The sequence below is a fragment of the Pygocentrus nattereri genome, chromosome 20 (genome assembly GCF_015220715.1).
Source record: "Pygocentrus nattereri isolate fPygNat1 chromosome 20, fPygNat1.pri, whole genome shotgun sequence".
NCBI classification, from domain to species: Eukaryota; Metazoa; Chordata; class Actinopteri; order Characiformes; family Serrasalmidae; genus Pygocentrus; species Pygocentrus nattereri.
Genome location: NC_051230.1, coordinates 15,772,672 through 15,792,830, shown reverse-complemented (window position 1 = coordinate 15,792,830; position 20,159 = coordinate 15,772,672). Strand labels below are relative to the sequence as shown.

General features: G+C 41.8%; 2 protein-coding genes and 1 pseudogene across 2 annotated transcripts; 1 reads left to right on the top strand and 2 right to left on the bottom strand.

The window, feature by feature from the left end:
* The first annotated feature begins 3,533 nt into the window (after nucleotides 1-3,533).
* Nucleotides 3,534-6,800, top strand: mboat4 (membrane bound O-acyltransferase domain containing 4). The gene is made up of 3 exons (XM_037531482.1): nucleotides 3,534-3,740; nucleotides 3,818-4,042; nucleotides 5,447-6,800. The coding sequence occupies exons 1-3, from the start codon at nucleotides 3,619-3,621 to the stop codon at nucleotides 6,378-6,380; spliced, it is 1,281 nt and encodes a 426-aa protein (XP_037387379.1). The 5' UTR covers nucleotides 3,534-3,618; the 3' UTR covers nucleotides 6,381-6,800.
* Nucleotides 6,801-8,236: 1,436 nt separating this feature from the next.
* On the bottom strand, nucleotides 8,237-12,172 carry LOC108426173 (annotated as a pseudogene).
* Nucleotides 12,173-12,739: 567 nt separating this feature from the next.
* On the bottom strand, nucleotides 12,740-17,001 carry zgc:114041 (uncharacterized protein LOC574425 homolog). Its single transcript, XM_017695479.2, has 4 exons — nucleotides 16,793-17,001; nucleotides 15,960-16,103; nucleotides 13,966-14,751; nucleotides 12,740-13,094 (listed from the first exon to the last, which is right to left on the bottom strand). Exons 1-4 carry the CDS (start codon nucleotides 16,992-16,994, stop codon nucleotides 12,892-12,894), a joined length of 1,335 nt encoding a protein of 444 aa, XP_017550968.1. The 5' UTR covers nucleotides 16,995-17,001; the 3' UTR covers nucleotides 12,740-12,891.
* Nucleotides 17,002-20,159: the final 3,158 nt, after the last annotated feature.

The following is a 20,159-nucleotide window of genomic DNA, read 5'->3' as shown; positions in this document are numbered from 1 at the left end:
AACTGCTTCCTGACAGCTACACATTCTTTCAGCCTCATAGTGTTGTCTTCTCACAGTGGAAGGATGGACAGAAACACCTTTGTTTTTTCAGATGTCAAGTCAGAGTGGAGCTGGATTTTCTCCTCTCTTTCAAAGATGAAAGCTTTAAGTACTGTTCATCTGGTGGGGACAGTTTTGGTGGTCTACTAGGTCTCGCGTGATTGTCCATCCATCCATCCATTATCTTCCGCTTCTCCGGGGTTCGGGTCACGGGGGCAGCATCCTAAGCAATGAAGCCCAGACCTCCCTTTCCCCAGCCACTTCCACCAGCTCTCCAAGGGGGATTCCGAGGCGCTCCCAGGCCAGCTGGGCGATATAGTCGCGCCAGCGTGTCCTGGGTCTTCCCCGGGGTCTCCTCCCAGGTGGACTCGCCTGTGACACCTCCCGAGGGAGGCGTCCAGGAGGCATCCTAACCAGATGCCCGAACCACCTCAGCTGGCTCCTCTCGATGTGAAGAAGCAGCGGCTCTACTCCGAGTCCCTCCCGGATGACTGAACTTCTCACCCTATCTCTAAGGGAGAGTCCAGACACCCTGCGGAGGAAACTCATTTCGGCCGCTTGTATTCGCGATCTTATTCTTTCGGTCATTACCCAAAGCTCATGACCATAGGTGAGGGTGGGAACGTAGAACGACCGGTAAATCGAGAGCCTTGCCTTATGGCTCAGCTCTTTCTTTACCACAACAGACCGGTAAAGAGCCCGCATCACTGCTGACCCAGCACCAATCCGCCTGTCAATCTCCCGCTCCCTTGTACCATCACTCGTGAACAAGACCCCGAGATACTTGAACTCCTCCACTTGAGGCAAGAGCCTATCCCCGACCCAGAGAGGGCTCTCCACCCTTTTCCGTCTGAGGACCATGGTCTCGGATTTAGAGGTACTGATTCTCATCCCAGCCGCTTCACACTCGGCTGCAAACCGATCCAGTGAAAGCTGAAGTTCGCGGCCTGATGTCCCCAATAGGACCACATCATCTGCAAACAGCAGCGATGTGACCCTGAGGTCACCAAACCGGACACCCTCCATCCCTTGACTGCGCCTAGAAATTCTATCCATAAAAATTATGAATAGAATCGGTGACAAAGGGCAGCCCTGACGGAGTCCAACTCTCACTGGGAACGAGTCTGACTTACTGCCGGCTATGCGAACCAAACTCCAGCTTTGTTTGTACAGGGCCTGAATGGCTCGTAGCAAAGAGCCATGTACCCCGTACTCCCGAAGCACCTCCCACAGAATACCCCGGGGAACACAGTCGAATGCCTTCTCCAGATCCACAAAGCACATGTGGACTGGTTGGGCAAACTCCCATGAACCCTCCAGAATCCTGGAGAGGGTGAAGAGTTGGTCCAGTGTTCCACGACCAGGGCGGAACCCGCACTGTTCCTCCTGGATCCGAGGTTCGACTATAAGCCGGACTCTCTTCTCCAGTACCCCTGCATAGACCTTGCCAGGGAGGCTGAGGAGTGTGATTCCCCTGTAGTTGGAACACACCCTCCGGTCCCCTTTTTTAAAAAGAGGCACCACGAACCCAGTCTGCCAATCCAGTGGCACCGCCCCCGATGTCCACGCAATGTTGAAAAGGCGTGTCAGCCAAGACAGCCCGACAACATCCAGAGCCTTGAGGAACTCAGGGCGGATCTCATCCACCCCTGGAGCCTTGCCACCAAGGAGCTTCTTAACTACCTTAGCGACTTCGGCCTCAGTAATGGACAAGCCTATTCCCATGTCCCCAGACTCAGCCTCCTCACTGGAGAACGTGTCGGTGGGATTGAGAAGGTCCTCAAAGTATTCCTTCCACCGCCCAATGACGTCTTCAGTCGAAGTCAGCAGCACACCATCTCCACTATATACAGTGCTAGTGGCACACTGCTTTCCCCTTCTGAGTCGCCTGACGGTTTGCCAGAATCTTTTCGGAGCCGACTTAAAGTCACTTTCCAAGGCCTCACCAAACTCCTCCCATACACGGGTTTTTGCCTTGGCGACAACTGAAGCCGCATATCGCTTGGCCTGTCGATACCTGCCAGCTGCCTCTGGTGTCCCACAGGCCAACCATGCCCGGTAGGACTCCTTCTTCAGCTTGACGGCATCTCTCACCTGGGGTGTCCACCACCGGGTTCGAGGATTACCGCCCCGACAGGCACCAACTACCTTATGGCCACAGCTACAGTCAGCCGCTTCAGCAATGGAGGAACGGAACATGGCCCATTCTGAGTCAATGTCCCCCACCTCCCCCGATATCTGGTCAAAGTTCTGACGGAGGTGTGAGTTGAAGATCAATCTGACAGGTTCTTCTGCTAGACGTTCCCAGCAAACCCTCACTATACGTTTGGGCTTGCCTGGTCTGACCGGCATCTTCCCCCACCACCTGATCCAACTCACCACCAGGTGGTGATCAGTTGACAGCTCAGCTCCTCTCTTTACCCGAGTGTCCAAAACACATGGCCGCAAGTCCGATGACACGACTACAAAGTCAATCATTGAACTGCGGCCTAGGGTGTCCTGGTGCCATGTGCACTTATGGACATCCTTGTGTTCGAACATGGTGTTCGTGATGGACAAACTGTGGTTTGCGCAGAAGTCCAAAAACTGAACACCACTCGGGTTCAGATCAGAGAGGCCATTCCTCCCAATCACACCCCTCCAGGTCTCACTGTCATTGCCCACGTGAGCGTTGAAGTCCCCCAGTAGGACAATAGAGTCTCCAGGAGGAGCACTTTCAAGCACCCTTCCCAAGGACTCTAAGAAGGCTGGGTACTCTGAACTGCTGTTCGGTGCATAAGCACAGACAACAGTCAGGACCCGTTCCCCAACCCGAAGGCGTAGGGAAGCTACCCTCTCGTCCACCGGAGAAAACCCCAACATACAGGCACCGAGTCGAGGGGCTATGAGAAAGCCCACACCTGCCCGCCGCCTCTAACCATGGGCAACTCCAGAAAATAATAAAGTCCAGCCCCTCTCAAGGAGATTGGACCCAGAGCCCAAGCTGTGTGTTGAGGTGAGCCCGACTATATCTAGCCGGTATCTCTCAACCTCGCGCACCAACTCAGGCTTCGCGTGATTGTTTGGAGTTCCATTTTCTCTGTTTCTTCAGTATTTTTTTCACTTATTTTCCTTTGTCAAGGCCAGTATAATACTTTATATCTAATTTCCTCAGAAACATTTCCTAAAATATGAATAACTTGTACTTAATAGCAGTTTTCACTGGAAATTAAACGAGTGGTGTGTCTGGACAATATGAGAATGTAAATGTCAATTTGGGTCATTGTCATGTATTTGTTAACTTTAACACAATTACATGAAAGCTCTGTTTACTCAAGATAGCGTTACCATGTTTTATACTCCATCTAATGAAAACACAGATGGTTATGCTCCACTGCATGTCTGACTGTCTGTGCACACCTGGAATTTTGATGAGTTCTTTAGCTATTTGTGGAAAGCAAATGTTGTGAATCCATAGCAGTTGTTTGCTCTCCATGTGTTAATAATAAACCTATTTCTGCTTCACTTACAAGCAAGACATGCACAGTAGATGTACTGTCTGCACACATAAGAGCGCAGCACAACCTTTCTTTTTATATCATGGATCTTCTCTGGATTATTTTTAATCAAAATCCTCAACTGGCATATCAGTTGTTCACCATCCCTTTTGCCTGGCTATTCTACAGCTTGGCTACACGAGGATATCTCACTTTGATTAACAGGTAAGTTTAATTGCCAAATCTTCTAAAACAAAATGATGTTGTTCCTTATTATGAAGTAACAGAAGTGCTTTTGTAAGGTATATGTTTCTGACGCTGGGAGGATTCATCCTTGCTGTTCTGACAATGGGTCCATACAGTTTATTACTGTTCATCACTGCTACCAAGTTCGTGCTGCTGGTGCACTTTGTGGAACCACTTCATGTTCATCAATGGATTCTTGGACTGCAGATGTGCTGGCAAACGTTGTGGCACTTCTATACACAATATCAGCAGTACTGGCTCCAGAAACCTGCCGATTCCAGGTATCACCTCAGAAACATGATCAAATTTCAATGGCCACAGTCAGAGGTGGGAAAAGCATAGAAAACATAAGGGATTGTACTTGTACTGAGTATTTTTGCTTTAAAAAAGTAGAAAAAGTATGGAACCAAATATTTACTTGAAGGCTAAAAAGTAAACATTGCTGTCCAAAAACAAACATACAAAAAAAACATATAACTTTGAAATAGTAACTTTACATGAGACGGCAAAAACATTTTAAACTGTAGCCTTTCTATTGGTCTGTTCATCATGAAATGGTCACGCAACATATAAGGAAGCTGTTCAGATGATGTTGAAATAAATTCAATAAGGAGGTACAGGGGTTTTTCTATGACAGCGATGAAATGTTTAACTATTAACAATTAAGACATGATATTTTTCAACATTCAAGGACCCACATCATGGAAAATCCTCTGCTTTGAAATAAAGTCTGATATGGTGTGTAAAGAGAAAATGTACTATGCGGTCCATGCAGGCTATATATGGAAACTAAGCTGCAAAAATATATAATACATAATATATAAACAGTGTTTCAGCCTGGAATGCTTTAATGAGGCACAGTGTAAGGCATCCATGAGAACAGAGTTCATTTCCATATATCAGCCTTAAAGGCACAGTAACAAAAAACACTTGTTTCTAAAGTGTATGTGGTACATAAAACCACGCAAACATTACAAGCAGACCTGAAGAACAATAAAATAGCAGATGATAAATGACAAATGATAAGGGCCCTTTAAGTGTAACTTTAATGCTGAGCAAGAGCTGATCATGTTCTATGAAAGCAAAACGAACAAATCTGCCCTGTTAACACTTTAACAAATGCTGATTAATTGATGGTACATGAAGCCAAATTAGTATAGTTTGTTACAATTTCATTTCATATGAATTTTAAAGAAAAAAATAACAATTTAAAGTACAACAGAGCTCAGGAAAAAAATAAAAAAGAAAAAAAATATTTTGGCCTTTGCGAGTTGCAACAAGCCCTCTGAGGGTCACCTTGGAAATTAAGTAAAGCAATACTTAAGCACAGATATTCCAAAGTAATACTTAAACAATGTGCAACTGCTTTGCATCACAAAGTATTTCCCACCTCTGACTACTGGGCTCATCACATCTTATGAGTCTTTAAAAGAGCATTTTTCAACCTAACTTCTAACGGCTGCATCTAACCTCGAACAGGCATGTGGTCAATTAATGTAAATAATAATTATGATACTTTTCTCTGTATAGAAATGAACAAAAAGACCTGTTCACTCAAAATGCATTCATAATAGAAGCCAATGGGCACTTGCTTCATGCTCGTACTATAAGACAGGGTAAATAGAGATTAGGCTGCTGGAGAAATGCTGGAGTATTCCTTTAAGCTTTTCTTCTTTCTGTCTCAGGCTTTTGTTGGCAATGTCAGCTCTAATGCTCCTCAGTCAGAGAGTCACCTCTGTGTCGATGGACATCCAGGAGGGAAAAGTTGCCAAGGCCTTTAGAGGAAGCTACCGGAGCCAAGCCATTTCTCTCATTCCTTTTCTTAGCTACAGTCTCTACTTCCCTGCTCTCCTCGGAGGACCACTTTGCTCCTTTACCACTTATGTGACCTTCGTGGAGCAGATTAGCATCAGACCCCCACCTTCTCCCCTTGCCATTCTGCCTTGGAAGATACTGCGAGTGTTGGTCGTGCTAGTCCTCAAATATCTCTTCTCAAGCTTTCTACAGTTAAGCATATTCAGGTTGAGCAGTCCTCATGATTCTCCAGGTATATTATGGATCTGGATCCTTTCTCTGGTCCTCAGACTGAACTATTATGCCCACTGGAAAATAAGCGAATGTCTCAACAATGCAGCTGGTTTAGGCTTTAGTGGGTGTGGTCCAAATGGAGGGACCCTGTGGGATGGACTTTCTGATGGCGATCCATGGGAGATCGAGACGTCAACGCGTATTTCTGCATTTGCACGCCGCTGGAACGACACAACAACCGCCTGGCTACGCAGACTAGTGTTCCAGAGGTGCAGCACAGCTCCACTGTTTATGACATTTGGGTTCTCAGCCTGGTGGCACGGCTTGTACCCAGGTCAGGTCCTAGGTTTCCTAGGATGGGCCACAGCTGTGCTAGGAGACTACAAGCTCCATACGTGCATTCAACCAAGGCTCACTGTGCTTTGGAAGAAAAGGCTGTACAGTTTGTTAGGCTGGGCCTACACTCAGGCTGTCATTACTTGTGTTGTGCTCACCACTGAACTTCAGAGTTCTGATGCTGTCATGTTGCTTTATCCAACACACATTGTTGTGGTTCCTTTTGTAACTGTTGTTATACTTTTTATTCTTTAACACCAGAGCACATAAACCTCAAGATATTAAATTACAGCTCAATGTGACTCGTATGAGCAAAATTAACTGCTGACAGCTGTAAATGTACTTGAAGGTGAAGGTTTAACAGCTCCATTTGGCACGGTGTGCATCATTAGCCTGTGTGAAGCCCCACTGCTGACATCCAACATGTTAATGATGACCACAACATGTTAATATGTGGGAGTAAGATCCTAACGCACGGCCATGACTTAGGAAGGCGACTTAGTAATGCATGGACTAAGACCATGCATTAGGATTGTGTTTCCACACCTTACTAAGTCGAGGCCACGACTTAATTATCTTGTTCCCACGCCTTACTAAGTTGTGGCCACGCATTATTTTTATGTATGTCACCAGCGGCGTTCCGTACGAGATGTTGAAGTGCTCAAACATTTTTGTTTAAAGTTACAAATAAATAAATAAATAAATAAAAATCTGTTGTAAACAATGGCTTCTGTCTGTGGTGCCTGAGACTTTCTGGTTTAAAGAATAGGAAAACAACTTCTGATGAGGAATCTTGAAGGTGGATATTTGAGGACGGCTCTGAGCGTTTTGTCAAGTTCACTGAATTATTCCTTTAACAAATAAACACGTTACACAACCAATGGATGTTACTTCTGTATCACTAACAGCACAATTTTCTAGATCTGCAGCTAGAAAATTCATTCGTTTTCAGTAGTTGTAGGACGTATTTAGCCGAATGCATGCTGGGTTTGTAGTGAGAGATGATAGATGAACACACAAAAGCGATACAAAACAGTGAAATCTGTCAGAGAGGCTGATGGGTGCAATGCTGCACTGCAGAATATTACATAACACAATAAATATGAAATATTCTTAGTCTGGAATGCCGCTTCACATCCATTACACATTTATTTGAGTATGAATTATGGAAACAAAAATGATTTTGGACGAAACTAAAATTCGGGGCAAAAAAAAGACGAAAGAACACAATAAAAAAACATTTATAAACATTTATAAAGCGTTTTTTAAATGTACACCGTACTGCTGCTGCTTAAACTGGTTCAGTCTATGCTTTAACAGCTGCTTCTGGTTTTCATCTTCACCTATTAGTTGAGCGATATTCAGCTCTTTGAGTGGTGTTGCCATCTAGTGGCATCTCCCCTCAAGATCGTGAACTTCCTTCAGTTAAGGCACAATCATTGTGAATGTAGTACAGATTTAACAGCGTAAGTCTGCAGTGTCACTGCAATCATTTGCATGCAGGGAAAAAAGCTGATCCAGTCAGACCTGCATCTTACAGAATGTTCCTTGTGTACCAGATTATAGGAAATTTAGGCACACCTTAGTCGCTACTTCAGTCAGGTCTGTGTGGGTGAAAGGTGTGAATTATTCCAATAACTTCAGTTGAGGTCATTCATAACAGAAAGCTGGTCCACCTTGTAGATGTGACGTCAGGGACGATAGCTCAGCTGTTGTTGCACAGGTTCAGTTGGTCATCTGTGGTCACAGGATGCTGTTGGCTGGATATTTTTGGTTGGTGGATTATTCTCAGTCCAGCAGTGACACTGAGGGGTATAGAAACTCCAGCAGGACTGATGTGTCTGATCCACTCAGACCAGCACAACACACACTAACACGCCTCCACCACATCAGTGTTACTGCAGTGTTGTGGAAAAAAAAAAAAAAAAATATATATATATATATATATATATATATATATATATATATATATAAATGCAGTTCATTTAATAAATTAATAATTATTCTTGCAGCGGCTACAGACTATTTCTTTGCAATTATCTTGAAGATTCTATACCAATGTTTTCTAAGAAAAAGCCTAGGAAGGTATTAGTTAATGAGGCCCAATGTCTTTAAGCCTCTAAACAGTCCACTCTGTTCACTGGGCAAGCTTCATCCTCAGCAACAGGATCTGACACTGCTGCTCCTAAAGTAACATTCTTCTTCATCTTCTCCACCATCCTGTCAACTATGACCACAAAAGCAGCTCACAGAAGGATGCACATACCAGCCAGGTAGAACGCAGCACTGAAGCCATCAAACCAGTCCACCAACCAACCTGTGACACAGATACAAATGTGAGGAGTCTGTTTAACCTACTGCGAGGGTGCAGGATGAATCATGATCATTGAACAGAACTGTAAGCAGAAATACTTAACCAATTGTAAGATGGAGGCAATATAACTAAAGAAGTAAAACTGATGAAATGTCTTTGAAAAGACCCCACACAATTAGAATCAGATGCATCTCATCAGCTGCAAATTATTAGAACATGATCAGACATTTAGTTGGATTTGCTTTTGATTGTTAAAGTGAGTGGTATCACCATGGCAAGATCAAAAGAGCTCTCTGAGGCCTTCAGAAAGAAGACTGTAGATGCATATGAGTCTAGGAAGGGATTTAAAAATGAGAAATTAGAAACAATTAGAAATCAGTCATTTTACTGCCCAAAATCATTTAGAAGTGTAGAACATTTAAAACAATTGCCAACATGGCCAGGTCAGGCTGTCCTAGCAAGTTCAGCTCAAGAGCAGGCCACAAGATGCATAAAGAAGTCTTCAACAATCTTAAAATGCCATCAGGGGACCTACGTGTAGCTTGCGCCAGAGTTGATGTCAAAGTACATGCATCAGAAATCATAAAGAGACTCCGCATGTTTTCATAGGAGGTGTGCATGGAGGAAACCCTTGCTGTCAAAAAAACATCAAGACAAGTCTAAAGTTTGCCAGAGAACACCTAGACAAAGGCCAGGACATCTGGAACAATGGACTTTAAACAGATGAATCCAAAGTTGAAATATTTAGGCACAGTAACAGAAGACTTGAGTGTTTGGCAAACCAAACACAGGATTACAACAGTGAGCACAAAAACCTCAAGCCGACTGTGAAACACAGAGGCGGAAAAGAATCCACTATGAATTCTTTATTGTATAAGAGGAGGAAGCTTGAGGAAGATGTAAGACCATCTGTCCAAAAGCTGAAGCTGAAGTGGTCATAGACCATGCAGTATGATAATGTTCCAAAACATAAATCCACCAAGGACTAGGAAAAGGGGAAAATACTAGCTATTAGGCCTAAAGTATCCTAACTTTTTCCTCAGTAGAAATGGGCTTTTTGTCTTTCTTTTTTTGTTGTTGTTGTTAAATAATAACAAAGTCAAATGGTCATTGTTTTTGCAAAGGTGATACAACTATGTCATCTTTATCTATAGATATTGTTTGAAAGAAGATGAAATATTGATGTCTATACTTCATTATAAATAAATAAACATTTAACAGGATGTCTTCATTTTTGTCACGATTGTGTCTTTAGAAGTGCTGAGATTTAATCTTTTTAATATTATTTATGAATTTTAATATTTGCAACCAAATTCACAGCCCCTTCAATGAATAATAAACATTCCTCACTGCAAAAAAAAGAGATAATTTTATGATCTATTTTAACATTTATCACTGCAAAAAGATAACATTTTATGATGAATGGCCCATAGATATGATACAAAATTGCTTGGAGAGATATCTCTTTATATCAACTTACATTAAAAGTGAAGTGTTTTTGCTTTCTCCTGTAAATGTTTTGGAGAGATTTGTTTTTGACATTGAAGATATGCTGTTTAAAAATAGCTTCAATTTTAAAAAATGTGACTGTCTGAACAGTTTTAACAATAAGTTAGTCCAATTCTGAACAACTGATGGGTAATTACTGAACCTCAAAGCAACGTCGTTGAACATAAACTGGTTCACATCGAAAACATCATGTCAAAAATACTCAAGAGTACCTGCAAAAAAACACTGTATCTTGCCACAAAGTGTTTTAAGAGTAGTTGAATATTCAAAAAAGATCAGAAAAATTATTTTTCCCATCTGACCTACAAATAAGACAAATACCATTAGTCAGCATGCAGTATTGTGGCAAAATCTTACTCCGAGGTAGCAAACCACCATCAGAGGGACTCCTCAGAGGTTCCTCAGCACCCTCAGACTGGCCAACCATCCGCACACCAGCCTGCCCAGGACGTCAGCCAGGGACATCACAGACATGAGTGAGGGAGCCAAATATTGCTCCATACCCAGGTACCAAGTATGCGGGAAGGGAGGGGGGATGAAAAAGTCGGCTGTGGTCAAAATGGCATAGGTCATGTATAGTAGTAATTTAGGTAGCTCTAATTCTCACGAATTAGAGACCACTGAAATTAAGCCACTCAGTTATTTTGAGCCCACTGTAAGCTTTCCTTGAGTAAGGGTTGGAGAAGATGGTTTTGGTTTGTGCTCCACACACGCAGAGCTTGAGCTGAAGACCTCCTATGATGAGCAGAGCTCCTTGCTAAGAGTAGGTCTCAGTAAGCCACTGGAAAAAAGGGCTGAATGCCATGAAAAAGACACGTTCCCCTGAGCTGAAGATGGAAAAGACTATTGGATGCCAGCGTTTGAAGTACGTGCTGACCATGCTGTTAACTGGCATCCAGCAGAAACAGCCTCCAAGTCCTAGGGATCAAGAAAAATAACCTGAGAATCAGACAAAACCATAAAAGGCCATAAACACACAGACACACACACTAAGCTGCTTCTCCTTCAGGGTTGCAGGAGGTGCTGGAGAATATCCCACTCCTATGGAGAGGTACATCCATGGTAGCCTCAGACTCAATGAGGCAATGGCCATCCCTGAGGCAGCCAGCACTGCACTGATCATGAAGACTACGTTGGATGAGGTAGACACTGAGAGCTCCAGCCAGTGGAGCTGCAGAGAGAAAATATTTTAACCGCAGTGACAAAAATGCAACCAGGGTTTTGCAAAGCATATTTATTCTTACACTTATATACTTACTAAATGGAGATAAAGCCAGAGAGGCCAGGTTGAAATGGTTTGGACATGTGTTGAGGAGGAATAGTGGATATATTGGTCAAGGAATGTTGGAGATGGAGCTGCCGGGTAGAAGGAGAAGAGGCAGACCTCAGAGAAGGTTTATGGATGTAGTGAAGGTGGACATGGAGATGGTTGGTGTAAAAGTAGAGGAGGCAGTAGATAGGGCAAGATGGAGGCAGATGATCCGCTGTGGCGACCCCTAAAGAGAGCAGCCGAAAGAAGAAGAAGATATGCTTACCAATACACTTACTATTCTTACTATATATATATATATATATATATATATATATATATATATATATATATATATATACACACACACACACAGTGCACAGTGCCTATCCTCTGTTAAATCACTCACTAGAATTCCAAATTGCCTCTGGAAGCAAAAGAACTAAAGTAAAAGAACAGCACATTATCAGCTTCACAAAATGGGTTTCCATGGCCGAGCAGCTACACACAAGCCTAAGATCAAAATGTACAATGCCAAAAGAGGAGCAGGGGGTAGTGTAAAGCACTCCAGCACTGGACTGAGAAGCAATAGAAACACATTATGTGGAGTGACGAATCACACGTCTCTATCTGGCAGTCTGATGGATGAGTCTGGGTCTGGCAAATGCTATGAGAACGTTACCTGCCTGACTGCATTGTGCCAACAGTAAAGTTTGGTGGCGGAGGGATAATGCTATGGGGGTGTTTATAAGGGGTTGGCCTAGGCAGTTTGGGGAATGGTCTGTTCCAGTCCAGCATGACTGAGCCCCAGTGCACAAAGCAAGGTCCATAAAGGCGTGGCTGGGTGAGCTTGGTGGGGAAGTCTGGTTCAAGCATCTTCATCAGCAGGAAATTGGGATAACATAACACCCATAGGTGATGATTACCTGTAGATTTCTTTGCTCTGTTCTTGCGAAACAGAATACAACACTTCATTTTTGGGCAGTCGTGGTTTATTCTGTAATATGAGCGTGCATATATATGGTAATATAACATATATGAGCAAAATTAACTATTTACACTTTGTTTCTTTGGAGTTGGCCAGTCTTTCCTTAATGAGTATATTATCAAATGTTATGTTTCAAAGCAGTATGTCAGTTAACTTTGGTGTTAACTATTTAAACCAAATACAAAAGAAATACGCCAAATATATTCTCCATTAAATTAAATATTTCCTCTGTTATGCTGAGTGATGTGAAGCTATAGTGGCGTAGTCTTGGTATAATCAATACTAGATTATACATACAGTCTACATATCATTAAATGGCTTGTTTAGTTGATTTTCTAAGTGAAAATAAGTCAACCCATCCACTACAGAGAACACACGATTGTACATTAGAAGGGAAAATGACTGTTTTTGCTGAATTAAAAATATACAAACAAAACATTTAAACTGTTAAAACTGTTAAACAGTGCACAATAAAGAAAAGATTCATTCTAGGTGGAATAAAAATATGGTGATTTTAAATAAATAATTTGCTGCCTTAAGTAGCAAAACCCACAAATGCAAATTTCTTAAAAAAGCGATTCAAATGCAACATGTCATCCTCTCCTGGTCCTGGTGACAATGCATCTTAGAAATTACACACATTCTGCCTTTACAAAACACAAACTAATGCAAAATCCTGGCCAATCCTTCTTTGAGGACAATGTCTTTAAGCTTCTGAGTGGTCCATTACATTTATTGGACAAGTTTCACTGGGATCCAGGAAGCTTCCTGCAGCAGTCATGCTCTTCTTCCTCTTCATCTTCTCCACCATCCTGTCAACCACCACAACGAAAACAGCTGACAGAGTAATGCAGACACCAGCCAGGTAGAAAACAGCACTAAAGTCATCAACCCTGTCCACCAGCCAGCCTGTGACAGAGACAGAAAGGTGAGACGCCTGTAGGAGCTTCATTTCTTGCTGCGGAAGATTTCAGGATGTTCTTGTTATTAATGATTGAGATCAGCAGTAGAAGCTATCAATATGTTTTCATGATCTATTCTTATAATATAAAGTATATATACAGTTTTTTTTTTAAACAGCCATAATGGAAAGTCAGTGTACAGGTTTCCATTTTGAACTGCAGTGGTGAAACTGTGCAGCTTCAAAGGAACAAAATATCTCATTTTGCCTGCATCTAATTAAATGTACCCATGTTTCATCAGTTGCACAAAAATGCTCCAAAAATACCTGCAAAATGTATATAGTCAGTATAAATTCACATTTATACCAACAATGTACACTGTAGCATGAGCATGTGGCAATAACAATTGTGTCTTACAACATAAAGACATTATACGCTAAACATATAAAGGTTTTCACACAAAGTGCTAAGCAAGAAAAAGCAAAAGTGCCAGAGAAGCCATAGTGTTAGAATTTTATGTGACATTGCAGAAATACAGTTACCCAATCATATTTTATCACATTCGCAATGACCACTTTTAGAGTGTAATACCATTAATTCAGTTCACAGTGCTGTATTTTAGTGTGCATAGATTGGGCACACTAGTCACTAAAAATACATTATATTTAGTTGTTGAGGCGTTTGTATTATTATTTTAAATATGTTTTATGCTTTTTTCCTGATGCTAAAAAATGAACAACTTGTACTTGATTGTTTTGACTGGAAATAAATGAAAGGTGGCCTCTGACTTACAGACAGTTCTGTTAATAGTGGGAAAATGGATGTTTGTGAGACTTTTTTAGTGTTTCTTTTTAAGATGAAGTAGCATTCATACTGACCTGCAGTAGGCAGCGCGACTAATACTCCAGAGCTTCTCACAAACATAAAAAGTCCCAGGGCACCATCAAAATCCTTCAGCCCCACAATGTCCACGATGCTGACGATATGGACAGATACCATGCTGCCAAACAGGAAGCCATACAGTGCAGTGAAGACCACAATGGCCCAGTAGTTCTGCCCAAGGGGGAGTAGTAGCAACACCACACCCAGCATTGTGGCTGCCATGGCCAGCACCTGGAGATTTCTCAGCAGTCTCAAACTGGCCAACCATCCAACCACCAGCCTACCCAGCAGGTCACTTAGGGACAGTATGGACAGGAGCGAAGCAGCCCAGTATTGCTCTACACTCATATGACGAACGTGTGGGACGAGGAACAGCGGGGGAATGAAGAAGCCGGCTGTGGCCAAAGTTGCGAAAGTAATGTATAACAGTAGCTCGGGCCTACGGATTAGAGACCACCGGTAAGGAATCGTCTTGGATGTTTGGTTCAACTCTTTGGAGCCCCCTGTAGGCATTTCTTGGGATGGAGTTGGGAAACACAGGTTTGGTTTAAGGGGTCTCATGAGTGCACCACACACCCAGAGGTTGAGCTGAAGACCTCCAATGATGAGCAGAGCTCCTCGCCATGAGTAGGCCTCAATGAGCCACTGAAAAAAAGGACCAAAGGCCATAGAGAAGACGCACTCTCCTGAGCTGGAGATGGAAAAGGCTACTGGACGCCAGCGTTTAAAGTACCTGCTGACCATGCTGTTAGCTGGCATCCAGCAGAAGGCACATCCGAGCCCTAGGAATCATGACAAAACCATGGCAATTGATAAGCATCAAATTAAATATAGGATATAGTTCTTGTTTGGCCAAATTACACATTTTGCTGATTTCAGAAGTGAAAAGAAGAGAACACTGTGTAAAACAACAACTATCTGTGTAAAAAAATATTTTTTAAAAAACAACAACAAAAAAATCCTTGCAAATGTTAATCCACTATATTTGATTAACTTAGATAATAATCTAATGACAATTCCAGAATGGAAAAAAATGATCTGACTTTACAACTAACACTCAACAACCACGGGCTCCTCTAAGCAGCTGGCTGAAGATCTAATATAAAGAAAGAAAAAGAAGCTGAAAAGAGGCGGGCTTCTACGACAAGACAATGATCCAAAATATACCTTAAAAATGACGTACTTCAAGAAATGCAAGCAGAAGCTTTTTGGAATAGCCCCCACAGTCCCTTGACTTGAAAATCATTGGAAATCCATGATTAGACTGTAAACATGCTGTGGACAGCTCAAGTAAATCACAGAATCCGAAGCATCCTGTGACAAGTGGGTGAACTTAGAATAGACAATCGCCTAGCGGGTTGAAAAAGTATTTGCAAGCATTGTTATCCACCAAAGGCGCGTTGCTAAGTACTGATTTAGTAGGGTGTCCAAACTTTTACACAGCCTACAATTAATACTTTTTTCACACTTTTTAAGGAAAATTAAATCTTACATTTCTAAAATTAGCAGAAAACTGTTATTTTAAAATAATTTCTGCATTGTTTCTTCTTTTCACTTCAAAAATCTACAAAATATGTAATTTGGCAAGGAATGTAAATTATATTAATTCCTATGCCTAATCATAAACAGTGAAAGGGTGACTGTCTATAGTAAACATCAACAAGCAATTGCAGAAGGTAAGATGTGCTGCCCTTGCACCAAACTACAGTAAGTTCCACATGATTGAATGCTAAATGTGCCCTGACAGATGCCAGAGCTGATTCCTTTCAGGTTTTTGTTCTCCTTCAACAGTGGTCATATGATCTACAAATCTAGCATTCCTTGCCCTCTTAATTAGCAGCCTTTCCACTCTTAAGCCTTTCTTATATGTTTGAGACTGTATTTTGGATTCTACGTGGAGCAAGATTCTAACTTTGTTCGTGGTGAGGGTTATACATTCTGGGCCTTTTTTTTTTAATGTGAAGTTACATCTCAAATTATCTACCAGTACCTTGCAGAACTCCAAGAGACAGATACATCCATGGCAGGCTCAGACTCAAAGAGGCAATGATCATCCCTGAGGCAGCCAGAACTGCACCGATCATAATAACACCACGCTGCGTGAAGTAGACACTGAGAGCTCCAGCCAGTGGAGCTGCAGAGAGAAAATACTACAACTTGTAGTAAAAGTACAGTCAGAGAATTGTACAGAAGTGCTTTATATATTTTTTTCTTGTGTGCATTATATTTTTGAGAACACCTCATTGAAGGGCAGCATTTGCAAGGCTATAATAATGCACCTCAGAAAGTGTTAACCTTGTTGTAACAAGCCTTTATAAATGTCTAGGATTATGCTGGTTGTGTAGCCTTATGAATATTGCCCCTCAGCAGTGTTACCATTTTTTTAAATGACTGAAGAAGTCATCACATGCCTCAAGCCATTTGGGTGTGTACATGGCTGATTTCGATTCTTTTGGTCTACAAGGGTTCAGGTCGTTGCATTATGTTGCACTGTTGAAATTTAAAATTTTTCTGGCATCACTGCTCTGAAATTTACATTTTTATTTAAAAACCTTAAATAATTTGAACAGCATAAATTGAGAATAACCACTGCAGGGCCGTCACTGTTTACACCAATAGAGGGCAGTAAATCTTCCACCACAATCATCTGATATGATCAGGGTCCCAGTCACCTTGAATCCTTCATCATGTAGGGACTCTTGATTATTTTTTTTCTAGTAATTTAACCAAGCTAAAAACAAAAATCATAGTATGGATGTACTACTGGCAGGTCGTGATGTAAGTGAAGCAGAAGCTGTCCTGAGCCACTCTGGCTCAGCTCACCTCCCAAATGAAACATAGCAATGCTGGTGGAGGTGACCCATGACAGAGTGCCAGTGAGGACACCATAATAGTTTTGAATGTCCAGGAAGAACAGGCCAAAGTTCCTCAGGATGCCGGTGGTAAGACCCATGGAGAAGAAGGCGGAGATGACCACCACCCAGCCATACCCACCATCCGGTGGATCCACGCTATACTCTTCCATGGTGTGACAGTCAGGTCTAAAGTCTATCCAGTCTAAAATGAATAATAATAATAATAAAGAATTATATAACATGAAGCTGATAATAGCCTACACCTAATTAATGACTGATATTTGGCAAGGTCCTCCCTGTGGAAGAGTTCCATAGATAACAGGTCTTCCAGGTAGAACAAAGTTTAAAATATCATTTGCTGTGCATCGTGAGTTCCCAGTTGCTCAATCATTATTTCTCAACCATTTCTAGTAAATAACGTTCATCTTAACCACACAAAGTTGCATGACAAATCATGGTAGCTTAGTCACTTCACTTATTCAGAAGAAAGACAGGTCTGATTTCTCAGCAGCTTGCACACACCATCGGCTATTTACTGTGGCTAACCAGAGTGTGCAGATGTCTTGACAACCCACAGATAAAAACAGCATTAAAACTAACAGCTATTGTACAAAATCTGTTCCAAATTACATTATACATAATTTTCTCTTTAACTGTGTAACAGATGCCTTTAACAGCCAATTTAAACCCAACAGTTAAACACTGCAATAGATGCTTTTTAAAACTAAAGTTGAAGAGGAATCCTTTCCATTTTTAGTAAAAATTCTGAAAAGTTAAATCAGCAAGATGTCATCAGCGTCATTCTGAGTGGTTTGATGTGAAAGAACAGACACAGAACGGTTCACAGTGGTGGTGATGAAAACCACACATCTGAAGAGTTTAATGCCTCTAAACGCTGCTTCACAGAAAGTTATTTATGAAATGGTTACATGCATAACCTGATGCCTGAGAAACTGCTTTATGACAGTTTTACTACAAAAGTTTTTGCCATAATGTATTTTTAAATTCCATTCATGGCAGAGTGGTACATGCAAGGCATTGTAAGACAAAATCTAATCAAAGAAAACTTTTTTTCAGATTTATTACTGTGTTGCCAGCAATAATATATAAAGGGATCACTGTCAGGCAGGGTTAGTAAATAAAATGGCCACATTTATGTTATAGACCACTGGTTCCTGTTAAGAAATCAGATTCAAGACGTTTCTTTACATTTAACCATTTTACATCAAACCATACAATAGTTAAAATGTGCAGATATCATAAAGATGAAAAACAAGGCTCTAAAGTTGCTGATTTGGCTGTAGCACTTTTGAGTAGATCAAGCTGTTGCCCCTGGCCAATCTTGCCCATCTCTCTCTCTCTCTCTCTCTCTCCTTCACAAACTCGTGCTTATCACATGCCATATACTTGTGCCCAAACAACCTCAGTAAATGCATCAGAAATGCCAACCATCCACATCTAGTGTAGCTACTTTATGGGCTCTATTTCCGAGTGAGCTACAATGCTAGACACTTACTGACCTTGAGATCTGTCTGGACACGGACATGCAATATAACCAATAAAAACAAAGAAAAAAATGCTTTAATATAGCATGTACTCAGTGTGTCAACATTCAGCTTTTTAAAATCAATTTAAAGTGGAAAGATGCAGGTCATATAGGAATTTCATTAACACATTTGATTTCTATTCAGTAAACAAACTAGAGGGCATTCAGAAGGGATTTCAGCTCTAGATTCAAAGCACAGTAATATCAAAGTGTGAATGTTAAACCTAATGATCTGGTTTTACAGACTTAAATTGATCCTAGACTCAGACTAAACTGCATTGCCCTATAATGAATCAGCATTGGAAGTTCTTTTTAGGCTAGATTTAGGAGTAATCTGAGTCTGGGAAACTGACCCATTTTAAAAACTAAACATTTTAATGGAAGTGTGACTCCTACACAGCCTATACGACCAGTGACAGTGTTAGTGTTACCTGTGTTCAGTCAGAAAATCACTGAGGCGGTCTTTCCACACAGTATACATGGGAGGACAATGATCGGGTTTCATACAGGCTGTTCTAAAAGTGGAGTTGTATGACACAGCAGGGGGCTGATGGGACACACAGCCAGAAAGATCAGACCTCTATCTCCACTTGGAGGAAAGTGTCACCACAATGCATGACATGCACACGAACCTGTCCTGATCCCATGGCCCTGCACTGCTTTAGAGCAATGTGTCAGACAAAAATGCTAACACGGCTCTCAGTTAATAAATGCTTGTGGAGCTGGATTAACTGTATAGGTGAGCAGTGAGTGAAACACAGGCTATGTCCTAATGATGGCAGTGTTCAATCAAATCAAATTAAATTTATTTGTAGCACTTTTTACAACTGATGTTGTCACAAAGCAACTTCACTTAATTCCAGTGAAGACGAAGTTTTGACATGAATGTATAAACTCCCAGGTGAACAAGCCCGGGGCCGACAGTGGCAAGGAAAAACTCCCTCAGAGCTGAGGAAGAAGCCTTAAGAGGAACCAAGGCTCACAAGGGGGGAGTTATCCTCCTTTGGTCAGACTACCTACAAAATGATTATACTACTAATATTAATAGTAAAACTTGTAGTAGTAATATCTAGGAGTCTCTGAGAAAAAGGCAGGTGGCGATAGCTGGGGTGTGGGCAGCTGGTCTGAAGTGGGTAACGGGAGAGCTCGACAGTCAGCAGTCCATCAGTGTCCGGCCAGACAGCGGGCGGTCATGTACTCAGAAAAAGGGAGGGAGATGGATTAAAAATGACAGGTTTGAGCAGAATAACACTTAGTGTTTGCAAAGGAATGCAAAATTATTATGAAAATAGTCTGTGAGGGAACGCAAAACATTAGCAAGGGCATGCAAAATCATTACAAGTACAGGGTGGGCCATTTATATGGATACACCCAAATAAAATGGGAATGGTTGGTGATATTAACTTCCTGTTTGTGGCACATTAGTTTATGGGAGGGGAAAAACTTTTCAAGATGGGTGGTAACCATGGTGGCCATTTTGAAGTCAGCCATTTTGGATCCAACTTCAGTTTTTTCAATGGGAAGAGCGTCGTGTGACACATCAGACTTACTGAGAATTTCACAAGAAAAACAATGGTGTGCTTTCCAGGAAACTGCTCATCTAGGAATGCTCGGACCTGACACCCATAATGTGGTGGTGCACCATCTTGCTCAGGAAACGTGCCAGCTTCCAAAGTGGTTTGGTCATCATGGGCCAGTTGAATGGCCCCCAAGGTCTCCCGATCTTACCCCCTTAGACTTTTATCTTTGGGGTCATCTGAAGGCAATTGTCTGTGCTGTGAAGATACGA